Here is a 17,909-nt window from a genome sequence, read left to right as displayed (position 1 = left end):
AAAACTTTTGATACATAAGAGCAATGTGTCAAAAGTTTTAATCAGTGGGGGTCTGGATGCTAATACCCGCCTGATTGCTAAAACAAGCAAGCTGCAACATTCACTCCGATGCTGTTCCCCTTCGACTGTCTTTGCTGTTTGCTGGCAGCTGAAGATGGATGCACAGAAATCTATAGATCTGTAGAAGTCTGTCTTTAGCAGCCGAGAGGAGCCAAGAGGCAAGAAGGACAGCTGAAGGGACACAGCAGATCAGCGGGGGTCTCAGCAACGGGACAACCAATGATCAAAACTCAACATGTTGCTCTGACATGTCAAAAGTTTGTAAAAAGTGCTGTTACTCTTTAATTTAATTTAACTTTTTTAGAAAGAAATACTCCGTAAAATTCAAACAGCTATATGATTACCTTGATACAACATGATTGGTTGCTGGGTAGTTGCTATGTAGCTGCGTTTTAGTCTGACCTACCTGTAGTATCACTACGGACCATTATTATTCTGGATAGACTGTACACAGAGGTTATACAAAGCCCAGCTGTGCAGTGTCAGCAGGCTGCTCTGTATAGAACGGGTCCCATTAAACAGGTAGCTTCTTTCATTCAGACCCAAGATGTTCATATAAGGCAGTAATGTTTTATTAGCAAAATCTGAACTAAATTTACCATTGTTTTTGGTTCGTGCTTTGAAGTAATTTGTTCATCCGAAGAGAAATGATAAGAGACAGTAACCATGTCATCCATGCTTCATGAGGAAAACAAACAAAGAGTGACTTTTCTCTTCTCTGCTGGCTCTACAATGTCAGTGCAGATTTAAACTTAAAGGGGTCATGCCAAGATTTAACTTATCTCCTATCTGCAGGATAAAGGACAGGAGTCTGGTTGGTGAGAGTCTAACTGCTGGAGACCCCACTGATATTGGAAATGGCGATTCCATGTCCCCCCTGTGTATGAATGGATTGGCAGTGAAGCATGTACACTGCTGGGCCATTTACCTCTATGGGGTTGCTGGATATTGCCAACGGCAGTTCAGCAGTCCTACAGAGATGAATGAAGCAGCAAGCAACTGCTGCTTCCATCATACTAGTAAACCCCTGTTAGCATGATTGGTGAGGGTCCCAGTCATTGGATCCTTATCAATCAGACACTTATCCGCTATCCAGTGTTAAACCTCATTTTCCACATTGGTTTTCTCCTACTCCTAACCCTTTTACTCCTGTATGGCATGAATAGGTTACAGTAAAGTATTTAAGATGTTTTTTAAACATTTCACATTTATTTTCTATACTCTTAATTTTTGAAGACATTGTCCCAATTAATAAGATTAAGGACATCTCTAAGCAGATCAAACTTTGCCTTCCTAAAGTTTAGTATTTCTGTATCTTCCCGATAAGACTCCCTATTAAAAGACAAGTGGAAATTTCTCATATTATTGTCACTATATCCCGGGTGTCCCCAACCTTCCACCCCCTCTGTTATTCTGTCAGGTCTTTTGGTTAATATGAAGTCCAAAATGGCTGTACTTCCAGTCAGGTCCTGTACAAGTTGGATGAGGTAATTATCTTTAGTTGTTGACAGAAACTTACTACCTTCATGAGATCCGCAGGTTTCAGCTTCCCAGTTTATATCTGGATAGTTAAAGTCATTGTGATTTGCTGCTTCATTTATTTGCCTTAGTAATAGATTTTCAGTGGCTTCTGTTATATTTGGTGGCCTATAGTAAATCCCTATCAGGATTTTATTGTTTTTACCTCCATGTATTTCTATCCATAGAGATTCCACATATTCATCTCCCTCACATATATCTTCCTGTAGTGTGGGCATAAAACAGGATTTTATGTAAAGACAAATGCTTTCTCCTTTTCATTTTTATCATCCCTTCTGAACAGACTATAACCCTGTAATTTCACCACCCAGTCACAGCTTTTGTCCAGCAAGCTCTCCGTTATTCCCACTATGTCATAGGTTTCCTGAGGCATTATAAATTCCAGTAACCATACAATTTAAAAAGTTTTGGTTCTTTTTTATTTCAATTGTATCCCTATTAACTGTCCTGCTATAACTATACTAACCCATCCCACCGCTCCACACCTATTCTCATTACTTCATTCCAGATCATTGTCTATACTGTCTTCCCTTCTATCTCCCTGGTTGCCTTCTCCCCCCAGTCCCTAGATAAACCTTCCCCTACAAACGTCTAGCCTTTTTTCCCCCAGCACAGCTGCACTCTCCCCATTGCGATGCTGTCCATTCCTATGGTAGAACCTGTAGCCAACAGCTAAGTCAACTCAGTTCTGTAGCAATGCAAACCCCACTTTCATACATCATCTCTTGAGAGACTTGTTTACCTCCCTAATCTCACGCTTCCTTTCTGGTGTGGTACATGGTACAGGTAGTATTTCAAAAAATACTATGTTGGAGATCCTTGCCCTAAGCTTGTATCCTAGTTCCTGGAAAATTGTTTTAAGGAGCCTCTTACCTTTAATACATGCCAATGTGCACCATAAACACTGGATCCTCACCAGACCCTCACAGTAATCTATCAACTGGATCTGTAATGTGTCAAACTCGAGTGCCAGGAAGACAACACACCTTTCAACAATCCCGGGCTTTGTGGCAGATTGCCCTGTCTATCCCACTAATAATTGAGTCTCCCACTACCTGAACCTGTCTATCCTGCCCTGCACTACTATTCCTCTTCTTACTGGAGCAGACATCCCCCTGGCGGTCAGAAGGCATGTCATGCTGCAGCAGTGCAAATCTTGTAATTGCATTTTTCTCATTTGACAACTTTGCAAACTTATTGAGGTGTGCCAGTTCAGGACTAGCCTCCCTGGATCTTTTCCCTCTACCCTTTTATCTAACTTTCACCCAGCTAGCTGCCTGATCATCCTGCACTCCTATACTAGCAACCACCCCCACATCTACCCAAGCAAGCGCCTACTCAATAAGCAACAAACTCCATTCCATGTTGTCAATGGACTGAAGTGTTACAAGTGGCACATTTAGATGCCGGATCTGGGTTTCCAAATATGCAACACGTTCACATCTCATGCAGCAGTATGCACCCTCAAACAGCTGTTAAAGGACTGCATACATGACACAAGATATACACTGGACAGCATGCTCTGTGGAGGTACCAGGCAAAAAGTGTTACATTTTTCTGCAGCGCTACAACAGGGAAAATGAAGCATTGCACATTAGTCATTAAAATCAGTAGGCCAACCATATATAGCATGGATGTGTTACGTTCTCTAGATTGAGAGATGCCATTTGTAGCGCCTCGCTAATCTAGCTAATAGATGAGGGTTCTAATACTGTATTAAAATATGTTTTTTTTCTACTCTAGAAACCCCCTTTTAGCATTGATTGTGCGAAGCGGGGTTGTGGAGTTGGAGTCCCAATTTTGATGGAGTCAGAGTTGGAGGAAATGTACAGGCTCCAACTTATAAAAAATATATATAATATATATATATATATATATATATATATGTTCTAGGACATGTCATACCATTATATGTTTTATTCATCGAAGCCCCTATTTATCAAAAACATTGCTATCTGGGATGTGGAAGCAGCAACAGAAAATCAGTTATTGCCTTTCCTCTCTGTTAGACTAAGTACCTGACAACTATAGCCTTTTCTGTGAGGTTGCTAGGCGGCTCTTCCCTGGAAACCAGTCTATGTAGATTGCACTGGCCAAACTTACATAGGAAAAAGGGCCTTCATGGCGGTTCAATATCTTCATCTACCTACTAATTTCATTCAATCTTTCTAAACGTAAGTTTGGGGTGTTGGGTCTTTGATTCACAATGAGTGAGTACTGGAAGGACATGTATCTAATAATGCATATTTCCAGGGATCTAGGACGCGTCTGAAGTCATCCCTTGTTCTCGCTGCTGTAGAGGTTCTTCTTGCTGTTTCATGCTGTGCTTTCTAATCACCTCGGCGGCTGCCTAGCAACCGCCTCTAAATGTTAGGAAATTTACAGCACAATCGAGATGTTATCCTTAAGCTACAACAGGCTGCACACGGAGATTTACTTCTGACAATGCCTGGAACTGCATGTTTGAGGGTACTAAGGAAATTGTTTAACCCAAGGAGTTAAAGGCTATGTACAGCTTTGCACTCATTATTGTAATTAATGCAGGAAATTTACTAAGCCCGGCCTTTGCTTATTATGATTTCCCCCATTGCATGGTGCGCTGAATACATGAAGAGGCACACGCCTCTTCATGTATTCAGCCGATCCCCGGCAGCTCCGTGTGCCTTCTGAGAAATGTATGCCAGGTCCGACCTGAGCATAAATTAAACATAAATCTGTTGATCCGGGGCAGCTCTGCCACCTCCCGACAAGCCCTGCCCACTTTTTCAAAAAGTGCAGAGAGAAGAAAAGTCACAATTTTTTTGTAAATACCTGCTTGTGCAAAAATTTGCATCTTTTTTGAATCCTGAAATTGCTATAAACCATTTTGTAAATTTGCTCCATTGTGTTTTTGGAAATGAAGACTTCTTGTAGTTGGTTTTCATTAAAGATTTCTGATTGTTTGCTTTCTACACTTGTATTGTTCTCCAAGCTACTGCAGAGCACTCCTCCTCTAGCCTTCTCCCTGTTGTGAAGGTGCATTCACTGACTATCCACTGAAATATTGCAGAGGGCTGTATGACAGTGCCATGCAATGAGAAAGCTACTATTACAGAGGGCTGTGCTTCACTCCAGGTGAATTTTCTGCTCTTAAGGGCTATATTTCTACACCTGCTCTCAGAAGTTGCTGATCATCATTTTCTCTTGGGTGAAGTTGGTCTAGTCCTTTTTCCCTAGGTGCTGCCATCCAGATCAAGTTAAGTAGTTGGTGTATTAATATATATCTTAGTGTTGTTCCTGCTACCATTTGTTGTTACCTTCTGATTATTGATATTACCTGTCTCTACCCAGGGTTAGTACAGGTGGCCTAGGTTCAGGACGTGGGGTCGTCCTTGTTGGGATGCTTGCCCCACTTTAGGCAAGGGTATTTCCCCCCCTTCGGCTGTTAGGGCTAGATTCCCCATCTTTTCCCCTTGCTTGTGTTGAGTGATTGTTTTGGTGTTTTACGTGGGACTTTCTGGAGTTTGTTTGTCCCATGTGAACACTGCCTTGCATGCATGCTGGGTGTGGTGCATTAACGCTCAGCGCGGATGTAACAGCATTTTCTCCACACCTGCCTAAAACTTTTGCATAGTATTGAATGTGACCTATAATAAAATGGAGAGATAGCTGTTGACCAAGTGATAGTTTGCCAGACTTATGTTACGTTGGTTGCCAGCTTTACAACCATTCCCTAAGGCTACACTTGTCGTCTGTCACTTCAGTAATTGTTGTGTGAAGTCATGCAGTACACATTTGTTGTGATATCCCCAAAAAGTTGTTTTCAGGATTTTCAGAATCAATAATAGATACTCCGTTTACTGCAGTAACATTGTAATACTTACATAACTAGTTACATATATAGTGAACCATCTCCAAAAGACCACCTCTTTTAGAAAACCACTATCCTAGAAGACCACTTTTCAATGCAATTCTGGTTCATCATTTGCAAGAGATTTCACTGCGGTAGGTATATTTAGAAGAAAATATACAGTATGTCTAGCTATTAGGGCAAGTTTAATTCATTTTAAAAACTAGCTCTATGTTTAGCGAATGACAGTTGTTATATTGTATAACCGCAGCCACCAACAGGATGACAAGAGATAAATCACTTACTGGTCACTTCGTTTCAGCTCACCTAAAAATAATCACTGGTTGATTTAAAAGTCGCCTAGTGTAACGTCCCAGTTGTTTATATTTAAATGACTTGCTTAACAGGGTTGTCTGCATTAAGAGAATCTCCTGTCAAAATCAGTGGTTACTCACCTCTCCCTGATCCCCCGTTTGTCCACCGGCTCTGATCTCCGCTGTGATGTCAGTTTAAATGCTGAGCCCATCTACAAACAAGTTGCAGCAGCCAATGACAGCTATCAGCGATCATGGCTGAGCACTGTCATTGGCTGCTACAGAAGGTTTATGGGACGTCACAAGTGCCTGTAAACAGACAGTAGAGACCAGAGCCGGCGGTGGGGGATGAGTAGGAGAGCGGGGAGAGGTGAGTAACCAATGATTTTTTTATTTCAAGGCAACCCGCTGGCAGGGTTTTCCTTAACTCTGACAACCCTTTTAAGAATTTGCATGGAGATCCCCCTATGAATGATACATCGGCTAACTAATGAACAATATTGCTCTGTGTAAAAGCTTTCAAATAGCTCTGTGCGCTTCAGCGACTTTTCTGAGCGACTCTCTGAACGATTAATTGCTCCGTGCAAAGATCGCTTGAGGCCTTACTCACAGAGGCGTAATTCTCACTTCTCTGCTGTCTGCGTACGAAAGACACGCATACGATTGTTCACACAACTGATGATCCATGTGGAAAAATCCCAGTATGTCCGATTCTTGCCCATTTTCACAGATGATAATGACAGCGTTCTTATGCAACTTTATACACACACAACTCTGCAGGATTTCACCACTGTAATTATCCAGCCTCTGTTCACATCTGTGTCGGAACCTCTGGTGCTAATTCCATCATATTTGATGGGAAGAATAGTGTAGGACCCAACGGAGCCCATTGTAAGTCAGCGGAGCCCATTGGGCATACTTGTCCGTTATGTGATGGATTCAGCACAGCGTTGTGGTTTTTGTCTATGACAGAAGCCACGACATGGATGTGAACAAAGCCTAGGTTATTTGTTATAATAATGTTTCATTTAATGATTTTATGGTTTTTTGCTTTGTTCTCTTTTTTTCCTTTTTATAAAGCCTATATACACATAGTTTTGGGAACTGCCTACGGAATACATCCAGTTTTAGGAAGTGCCCACTTGACTTCCCAAAACTTTAGCCAGCTGTAGATCCACCTTTTTTGAGGAAATGGAGCGTAAAATTGATTACGAGAAGCTTTCATTCACCCCCTTCTCTTTTACACGTTTTCTATGCAGAAACTACCAGAATATATTTGCGCTAGCAGAGTGCCACGTGGTCAAAAAGTGCTGCAAAATCACACAGAGCTTCCTAAAGTTTTTCTTGCAGTTTCTGGTGAAAAACATTCTTCCCTTACAAAACTGACAGCCTAAAACCTATTAAAAACCGAGGCAGTCTGCTGTAAAATACTGAAAACATCATGGCACAGAACCAATAAGACTGAATGCACCCACATAAATATCACTAGTGGAGACCAGTGCATCTCAAACCGAGAGCCCCCAGGTGTTGGCGGGGTGCAGCTAGGGTGGCAGTTTTCACAGACCTGATCATACACTGCACAGCCCTATTACTGACTTCATCCACTCTGATTAAGGGCTCCTATTTAGTCTAATTAATTCCATTCACTGGTGTAACTATAGAGGATGCAGGGGATGCGGTCGCACCCGGGCCCAGGAGCCTTAGGGGGCCCATAAAGCCTCTCTTCTCCATATAGGGAGCCCAGTACTATGAATAAAGCATTATAGTTGGGGGCGCTGTTACAGGTTTTGCATTGGGGCCCAGGAGCTTCAAGTTACACCTCTGATTCCATAGGTGTTCTTTTTCCAGCAGAATTGTGCAGCATATTGCGCATCTCCTGGCATATTGCGTGCGCATTTGTGCACCCCCCATAGATTTTTTGTTGATGCCATTTTGGGGTACATACGGCTTTTTTGATTAATTTTATTGGATTTTTTTGAGAGGCAAAATGAACAAAGTAAGCATTTCGTCTCTGTTTTTTACTTTTTTTTATACAAACAGGGAGAAGTGCGAAAAAAAAAGTTTTTTTTTTTTTTTACACTATGTTTATTTTACATTTTTTCATGTCCCTGTAGCAGATTTGAACTTAGCACAGTAGCAATCAAAGGCCATGGCAGGCCCGGACACCATGCACTGGCTATGGTAACCCATCAGCCCTCCCTGACTACATCGCGGAGTGCTGATAACGTCACGGAGGAAGTGCTCTCCCTCTGTGAACCCTTTACATGCAGCAATGTACATAGATTATGGTTTGTAAGGGGTTAAGAGCAGGGATTGATGTTCTCATCGATCCACGATGTTGCAGGCTGTTAGTCACAGGACGGCGGGATGGTGCGGCTCACTTAAGTAAGTTTATGTCTTGTTGCATTAAGCGCCCTCCAGTCATGACATACACTTGGGTCCTAAGGGGTTAATTCTACTCAGAAATGTGAACTAAAAGGCATTTCAGAAAAACAGGCTTCACACTACCGACATTAATTCATATTTCTGAGTAGGAATAATAAATTTATGCTAAATCAAGTCTGGAATATTCTGCACTATGTGTGATCCTTTTATTTAGCACTTCCTTCCGGATGGAAATCTGCATTGTGTGGAGATTGGAACCATTATATGCTAGCAACCGCGGTTCTGCAGTGCTTTCTGCACAGTGTAAAATAGGAAGAATCCCTGGATCATCTGCTTTACCTTTATTTCCCTCCTTAGAGAGTTGAGAGATATTGTAATAATATAAATGTATGTATCTATTCACATCGCTGTATTTTTCACAGCCAATTTTTAAAAACGCAGCATGACTGATTTTTTTCTGTTTTTGCCTTTGTATTGCATTTTTATTGGGCAAATCTGGATCACTATTTGTCCAATTAAAAATAAAACCAATATGAAGGCAAATACTAATGACATACTGATGACATATGATTGTAATGTCATCTGTAAGATGTCCATAATATGGATCCGTATTACGGATGAAATTCAACATGCTTGTCTGAAAGTTGCCTAAGGAGGCTAAGTTCATGCTTGTTAAGTTTGGCATGGATTTCGAAACTCATGTCCAATCCAATGAAAATCCGCATCTCCTGCATATAAATAGGGTTTCTCTTCAAGTGCTAAGGAAAGTTTCCATGCATAAAGAAAAGTTTGGGAAAATAAGCACAAAAAAGCCGCCTGAGTATCCAACACAGATTAGCTGCATTCAATAAGGCTAAACGGCGACTTTGGTTGGGCAACACGAAGATCGCAGTGTTGTACTCTGAAATTACATTTAATGATTGTCAATGGAGTCATGTTGTGATCTGCGACCTAATGTGACATTACAGTTGTCTCATGTGACTTTGCCATCATAAACTGCAATGTAAGTTGTGAGCGACTGCAACTTGCCTGCAATCTGTCTGCAATTTGGTTATTCTTAAAGCCAAACTACAGATGACTTGTAAAAGTTTTCCGATCACGTGACTTTTTTGAGACTTGATGTCGCACGACCAATGTACAGCCCCAACCTTATTGCCAATCCTCAAGCTGATCGGCAGCACTTGAAACACCCATACTCCATGGGGTGGTATGTATGGCTAGGTGGGAAGGGGGTGGCCCAAACGCAAGGCCATGGATGGAGGTCTAGTACAATGTCCATGAAGTCAACAATAGCGGCCATCCAAGCTGCCTATGAGACACCCATCCTCAGTGGGGTTGTATGTATGGCTAGATGGAAATGGGGTGGCCCAAACGCAAGGTCATGGATGGGGGTCTAGTATAATGCCACAATATATATCAGATTTACACTGTGCAAACCAAATCTTTGTCTTAATGTTCTACTCCTAGTTTTTGCTTACAAACATTTTCCAACATAAACCCACAGGTAGCAGTCGTATAGGGTATGTTCAGACATAGCGCATACACTGTCATGCATCATGTCAATATATGCTGTTGATTTTCACTGTAGATTTCACCCCTTCAGATGGGCAAAATTTGCAGCAAATCCTATGCAGGCCCTGGTGTAGAGTTCTGAAGACATGAAAGTTTGTTTTTTTTAGTGATTATTTAATTGTTCTTAGTATTATTCCTCAAGTATCAGTCTATAATTGCTGTAAAGTGATGTTAGTATATCTTCTGGATCCTTCCAACATGCAGTTTATTCATCCACTTAAAAAGCATTATGTCGTTTCAATTGGTTCCATGTGCAGAGAAAAGGTTAGAAAAGGTCAATGCACTTGGAGGTCTGTATCAGAAAAATGGAGCTCCAACGGCAATAAACATGCAAGATAAAAAGGCTAGTTTCACAGCTGCGTCGGAACCTCCGGTTGGAGGTTCCGTCACAGATGCAACTGCAAGAACCACAAAAAAAGTGCTGCACGTAGCGCTTTTTCTTCCATTCCAAAGCCGGCCAGCTGAGTGGAAAGAGGGCGAGCCCCATTATAGTCAATGGGGTCCTCCTGGTGCTGTTCCATTCTATCGTTCAGTGCCATCCAACCGTTCGGCCACAGGGATTCCTCTTTTCTGCTCCCCAAATGGAGTAGGAAAAATCCCCAGCACAGGTGTAAAAGTACACTATTAAATACAAAATCTTAAACCTAATTAGAATCATAAAAGGGTGTTGACATCTATATGTTTACTCTAAATGGGTTGTCTAATCAGAGACAACCCCTTTCAGAATGTGGCCCCTAGTAAAGAGCTGATTTGCTACTGGAAGCCATGGCCAGTCAGACATTTCCTCTGCAGGTGAAACGTAGCATTTCATTATGGCCTGTAATATTAGAAGAGCGACCATTTATCTAAGGATGGCTCAAATCCGCCAGAACCGATGTTGCTCTTATTGAGCAACTATGTGTTTCGACTCATAGAGCCATGATAGAGCATATGAACAGCAGTTGTCTAAACCCCTTTAAGTTGGTTTGAATGTAGTTTAAAGGAAACTAAATTATTGATGACCCATCCTCAGGTAGGTCATCAGTAGTTGATCGGTGGTAATACACCACTTGAAATGCCTGACGATCAGCTGACTGAAGAGGCCACGGCACTTGGGTGAGTGGTGTGTCCTTTTCTCAAGCCTGTGACATCCCACTTATTGGTTATATGGCCCGAGATCCTCTCAGTCCCATTTGAAGGATTGATCTGCAATACCAGGCACGGACACTATACAATGTACAGCACTGTGCCGGGTATTGGCGCTCACCCAAATGCCGTTGTCACTTCCATCAGCTGATTGGTGAGGATCCCGAGTAATGGATCCCTACCCATTTATTATTGATGACTTATTCTGCAGATAGGTCATCAAAGGTTTTTCTGAAAAAACCCTTTAATTCTTACTAAAGTTTTATGAGTCTAATATACTGTCAGGAACATGTGGAACTGTATATTTATAATAATCCCCTCACTCCTACAGTATATTAGCTTTTTATCTCCAGAGGACCACCACCCTGACCTTTGGGAACTCAATCCAACCCGATGGAAGCCAAATTGGTGTATGGTTGCCTCACGAAGACAACCCCTTTCGCAGTCATTCTAACGTCAGAAATCAATTTCAGTGTGATACATGTACAGGCCAGTTGGCTGTCTTCTTCAGCTTATTAAGAAATGTCTTCAGTGGGTAACCTCCTTTTATGATGTCCATTTGCCATAATAGGCATTTAAAGAGATTGTCTTGGTGAGACAACCCCATTAACTTTATGATTTTTCCCTATGAGTGGATATATCAATTCATTTCTTACATGATCTTCTATCTCTATAACCATGTGTGGCACATAAGGACAGTGTGTTGCTTTCCAAGTTCAGAATAACTTTTAGCATCCATAGAGTTAAATTGTCCATCTTAAAGGGGTCAGCTCACAAAATTCATTAATCGCCTACGCACAGGATATGTTATCACCGTTAGCTTGATAAGACCACCATTAGCTTGATAAGCATAACAAATTATTAAAGTGGTTGTACCAAAATCAACTTTTATTATCTATCCATAGGATAGAAGAGAAAAGTCTGAACGATGGGGGTTATCACCACTGAGACCCCACAGATATCAAGAATGGAGGTCTTGTGACCCTCTCTCCTCCTCAATGCAGGTTCGCTGCACCAACTGTACCCACAGTGACGTGAAGATTGAATGGAGTGGTGGTCGCACATGCATGATCGGAGATAGTCAAGTGCAAGTGTTCAGCTATCTTAGGCAGTCCTATTGAAATGAATAGAGCAGAACCATGCATACTCAACTACTACTCCATTCAATCTCCTCCTCTTCGCTGTAGAGGATGCAGCGAGCCCATAGCGAGGAGAGAAGGAAGAAATGGGACCACCATTCTTGGGATCAGTGGGGGTCTCAGACCCCCAATGAATAGGTGATAAAAGTTGATTTTGGTACAACCCCTTTATGCACATCATCATGGGTCTACCAACTCCTGCAATCTGACCAGGTTTGCCTACTGCTGATGTGGTCATCGTCAAGGCATTACCCAGTTAGACATCAATCTGCACCTTAATGGTCCTCAGTACATAACAACCGTCAAAAACCTCATGAACCTCAAGATAGCTTTTTTTCTGTATTTTTACAGTTTCCTTAAATAAGTATTAATGTATGTGGTCAAGACAATGGACTGCCTGCATGTCATAGTTAGGATAAAAACAACAGATGCCCATAAAGTTTAGCTCTATACCATCAAAGCCCCCAGTGCTACAGCAGGAAAAAAATGAAGTGTTACAATTTGAATTAGCCTTGAATTCTAGTTCATTCAGCTACTACTTCCATCTATGGTTTATATCAATGTATTTTTCTTGATGCGGGCTAAATACTATACAATATGTTTCTAAATCCCCCTGGCAGAATGTGAAATTATTCATGATAGTCCTGCTATGGACTGTAATATGGTTGACCTATGCACCAGCCTACTATATCATGGGTCACACTGAATTGCCAAGTGGCATGGATATCTATTCAGAGTGACACCGTAACCACATACCATACCAACACACCAACGGGGTCAATCAATTGCTTTTCTCTATTGCAATATCTGTAGAAAATACACAATATTCTAAACTATCAATTTTATCAAAAGCAACCAGATTGTACAATTATATATGATGTCTTCCTGTGTCTTCTATATCCGATTATCTGAAATTCTGATAAAATTAGGTACAAATTGTTTAAATGATCTAAAAGCTGCATGAGGAGAGACTCATTATAGAGGTCTACAGTGCCTACATATTGTCAGAAGACATGAATGTGTTATGGGCAGAACATGTCAATTGCATGTCAATTTAATCAAAAGCAACCAGATTGTATGATGATACATGATGTCGTCCTGACACTTCTATTTTCGACTACCAGAAATTCTAATAACATTAGGAAGAAATGTGAAAATTGACTTAAATTCTCTAAGAAACTGCAAGACAAGACAAGGGAACCTCTTTAGAGGTCTACATACTGTCAGAAGAAATGACCGAGCTTTGGGCACAGCATCTCGGCAGCATGTATGTTTGCTGCATTGCTCAGACTCTCTCGCAATCAGCAGCTAAAATACTCCATCTCCCAGCACCTCCTTCCTAGTCTGGAGATCTGCAGAACACCGGGTATCCAGTGCACTCTATGTAATTATATGTGCTTTCAATTAAAGAAGAACACAAGGTCTCGGTCACTTTGCAGTAATCCAATTTCCTACATACAACGGAGTGCACATTAAACAGGTGACAGCATTAACCGGAATGATAACGTACGCTCTTAACACACAAGTAGCCTCAAGACATATGAAATAAAACCAATGCTTACAGGAGCTGCAGAGACGGGATATGCGAAAAGCTTCCTTCTGGGATTTCTGTAAATTCCGACCTGACAAAGGACCTGCAAAAAACACATATATAATAAACATGAAAATGTAAAACAAGCGCAGAGAGACAATAACAGTAAAGAATAGCAAATGCACGGTCAATTCTACGGAAGGCTATGATCTGATAAAATGTATCATAAAAAGGCACAATTGTAATGTGATCTACAAGGCAGTATGGACAGTATAATACACAGTACAGTAAGAAGAAAATGCTTACAGCCCTTACAGTGAGATAACATCAGGCAGGAAGGTACGAGGAATAGTCTTGGCGTTTTCACATAAGGCATTGTCTTTGGTACAGGTGCACCAGGTTGGGCATTTTGACTTGCTTGGTTTTCTCCCTTCAATCTCATTTATCAATAGAAAAACCACTGAAATGCAAATGAAAAGAGCAAATCTTCTATGTAGCCTAGTGCCATTCTCCATCCTCCAAGTAATTTCTGACTGCAGCCAGTAAGACGGATATCCCAAACCATGAACAGCAGCTGTGGTCTTTTGTAAGGCCAACACGAGGGTCTCGGCTCGTCCCAAGGGCTGTCTTCTTCTTCTCAACCACTGGGTTGCTTTGAGGAACCTGCAGCTTTATCTGTATGCAGTGTGTGTGTGTTGTGTGCAGAGGAAAGACTAGTGCTGTGCTCTGCGATGGGGAATATCCCACTGCCTCGCAATAAGGGCGAGAACAAGGGATACATGCATTGCCATGTAAATATCAGGCTCGCACAGCAGTAGAATGCCAAGTGATGTCATTTAGAAAATGCACAGCCTGCTGCTTTCAAAGGGAGGCCCTTTCCTTGGGAACCAAAAATAGTACAGCATTATGTCTTGCTGGGGCTTCGAGGAGGGGAGGGAATTTATCATTTGCACTGGATCCTTCCAGTGTTAAATCCTATGGGGACAGTATTTCGCGTATGATAGGACATCAAGAAAGCAATGTACGTAGCTGAGGCTTGAATAGGGAAGCAATTTATAGCCATCCTAACGTATAACCAAGCATTAAGACATCTTTTAACTGGCTCATCACTCTGCAGCCTACTACCATCGGAGACAACCAGATACCGTTATTGACCGAAGATAAGCAAAAGCTTTTAGTAAATTGCTGGTGTAAGAAATTAGCCGCGGGGCATTTACCTTTCCTTTATAAACAGAAATGTGAGACTTGTTTCTGATTGAGAAAAGTAAAGCTCATCAACTCGTTGTAGTGGAGGAGATATGCAATTTAACGCAAGATCTTAAAATAGTGCCAAAGGAAAATGGGTTCAACAAAGTAATATTGAAGCTTCAGCCAAAGTTGCTTTGCATTTTGATTGGTATGCAAATTGGCTTATGTCAGACAAACCAGAGACTCCCCCAAAAGGGAGAGTGCCCTAACTGTAGACAGATTGCTGTTTTGGAGTTCTTGCATCTCACCGGTACAGAGTAGGGGGTCGCTGGTTTGGCTAGCATAAGTCAATTTGCATACTTTTTTCCCATGGAGCATTGGTTGATGATGCCTCCATACCCTAGCTGGGCATCTTCAATGAGAACTAGTAACCCCTGAGCTGCATCTAAGGCATCTCATCTAGCCAACCAATAAACTGCCCTGTACAGATGATGGTCGAGAACGCTGAAGTAGTCTATCATCCAATTGGTCTCTCTTCTGGGGCAGTCTCTGGTTTTGCTTGCATAAGTTAATTTGCAGACTTTTCCCCATAAAGTAGTAGCTGAAAATAAGTCCCCATATCCTGCTAACTGTCTTCATTGAGAAGCATTAACAACCTCCCCAAGCAATTTGCTCAGTAGCGGTCAGCGATTTACGGTCCTTTTACATGGGTTGATTATGGGGCCAGAATGTTCTTCAGAATGAATAGTCACACCATGCTTCATCTATGCAAGCTTGTTCGTTTCCAGATCATAATTCCTCAGAATGCTTGTTCACCTGATCATTGGGCCGTGTAAAGGAAGGTACCAACGATCAGCCAATTAACGGACAAAGACTCATTCGTTGGCTGATTAGCTTGTTTATGCAAGCATGAAAATACTCGCTAATCGGCGATAGATCATTATCACCCCTTGTAAAAGATAGTGAAACAAGTGCTGATTGACATCTGTGTCAATCAGCTCTGGTTACAAGAAGTCAGCCGTGTAAAAGAACCATGAACAGTCTGTAGCAAAATTAGTTCCTTTCAAAAAGTACAAAAATAATGGAATGCAAGCGAAAGGAAAGCTTTTTGCTTGCCTTCAATTTTTAAAAACCCTATAGATATCAATGGTGGTAAAAACAAATCCATTTAATTCTGCCTCTCTGCTCCAAAAACAGAACAAAAACTGAATCAACCCTTAGTCTGCTATTGGTATTCTGTTTCCTAAGTGTAAAAGTTTTCACCTCTTCGAACAAGATGTTCTTCTCTACTCTGTTAATCTTTTATAGTTGTGACACTAGAGGATTAGTCACTACTAAGATCGACATCTTCTCCATCCAAGATGGTTGGCGCCACTCTCAGGAGCACACGGTTACACCGGAAACTTCTTTAAGCCTAGCACATGCCAGTTTTATTACTCTAAGCAACAGTTCACAGTATTTCACACTTTAACTGGTACACAAACTAAACCCTGACCATCTGGTCACTCACTGCACATCAACTTTGGCCCTCTCTATTTGGCCTAATGCCATAACACAGTCTATTTACCCAGTGTTGGGCTGCAGTCCTGGGAGTTTCTCCTCTCACAACGTCTGGGTTCACACACAGGAGCCTCAAACTCAAAGCTGAAGGAATCACCTCCCTTTTACCAAACCTCGTCAGGTGCCGCCTAATTAAGAACTTGAGGCATCCTTTCCATGCAGATACAGTTAGAGAGCCCTCTACTGGCTATATTGGTTACTGTTGAACCACACAGTATATGTAATTGATTAGTCAAGTGAAAGTCACTAATGTACACCTATATACTTTGGCTCCTAGGACCATAATGACCATGGAGGTAGGCTGTGACAAAAGTAAAGTCTGAACATCTCTCATTAGACTGACTAAACACATTAGATACAAAAGTAGCACATTGGGTCGTTCTTATAAAGTTTACCCCAGAAAACAAAAGGGACATGTATAACGAACTCGTTGGCCAATAAAACAACCATAAAATGTATGTGAAGGATTCATTATGTTCCAAACATATAATGTCACTGTATAAGATTAGAGGCAGATGGTATGGGCCCATTGCCAGCTACAATAACATGGACCCATAATACAATCACGCGCATGAGGCCTTACTTAAATATCACATACAGTTTAAATCTTAAAGAAGTTTTACAACTAGATCTATTTCTGGAAAATTCTGATTAATAATGCAATTGTGCAATTTGGAAATGACACAGTGTCTTCTGCCAAATGACATTTTGCATTCTCTGCTGGCAGCATAATGCAAATCTAGCTTTCAGTTTAAAGGGAACCGATAACTTCCCTACGGTACCATAAGCTAAGTCTCTTAAACCCCAAAGGAAATAAGAACAGCAATTATAATACAGCAGGCTTAGCTATAATGGCTCAGTTCTAGTATACCTCTATAAATTGCAGTCACCAAATGATAGTCAGATACCAGTTCTACACAGGAATAGTGATTACAGTGCAGTTACCTCCAGTGATCACAGGTGGTATCTTCTCCGTTTGGTGAGATCTGCTTTTCTTCTTCATCTGGGCCTAGACTGTCATGAAGACATCTTTCAGCCACAACTCATCTTTGCAAACTCTCCTTATCCTGCCACTACCTGTAATGCCCCTCTCAGTGCTCCAATAATACTAGTGCCCCTTCTGTGGCTCCACAAGTAACAGTACCCCCTTTGTGCCCCTACAAAATAATAATGCCCCCTCTGGAATCCAACAAAGTAACAGTGCCCTCTCTGTAGCCCTACTTAGTAACACTATCCCCTTTTGTGGTCCCACTTAGTAACAGCCACTGAACAGTAACACTGCTAAGCCTGATGCCGCCCATAGTGCTTTGTCCTCTCTAGCTGTCTGAGTACATCACGCAGGAGACTGGGGGAGGAATCTTGGAATACGCAGAGCACCTCATCCGGCATCAGGCTCAGCAGTGTGACTGTGTGAGTATGAAGATTATTTAATGGTGGATTACAATCCGGGAGCGAGGACTAGAGGGCAGGACATGGCCATTTAGTGCCAGTTCACCTACCCTATGGACCCCAAAGTAGTCACCTGGTCTGTCTCTATTGGCAACACACAACGTGCAATACAGCATTTTAAAGGGGTATTTCTAAGTCAGATTTTTAAGTCATGAGTGGGAGCATGGAAACCATCAAGTGGGTTGTCATACCTTGTTTTTGTGACTCCCATAGAAGTG

General features: G+C 41.6%; 1 protein-coding gene across 2 annotated transcripts in view; it reads right to left on the bottom strand.

The window, feature by feature from the left end:
• Positions 1-14,306, bottom strand: part of LGI1 (leucine rich glioma inactivated 1) — a 73,485-nt gene extending 59,179 nt beyond the window's left edge. For both annotated transcript variants that reach the window (XM_066600975.1, XM_066600976.1), the window contains exons 1-2: positions 13,810-14,306; positions 13,526-13,597 (exon numbers count right to left, since the gene is read on the bottom strand). In XM_066600975.1, coding sequence (XP_066457072.1) covers positions 13,526-13,597; positions 13,810-14,009 — 272 coding nt within the window. In that variant the 5' untranslated portion in view covers positions 14,010-14,306. The remainder of the gene's footprint in view (positions 1-13,525; positions 13,598-13,809) is intronic.
• Between the last annotated feature and the right edge of the window lie 3,603 nt (positions 14,307-17,909).

The sequence above is a fragment of the Eleutherodactylus coqui genome, chromosome 4 (assembly GCF_035609145.1).
Source record: "Eleutherodactylus coqui strain aEleCoq1 chromosome 4, aEleCoq1.hap1, whole genome shotgun sequence".
Classification (NCBI taxonomy): Eukaryota; Metazoa; Chordata; class Amphibia; order Anura; family Eleutherodactylidae; genus Eleutherodactylus; species Eleutherodactylus coqui.
Note: the sequence above shows the minus strand (reverse complement) of the source record. Positions and strands in the feature narration are given on the sequence as shown.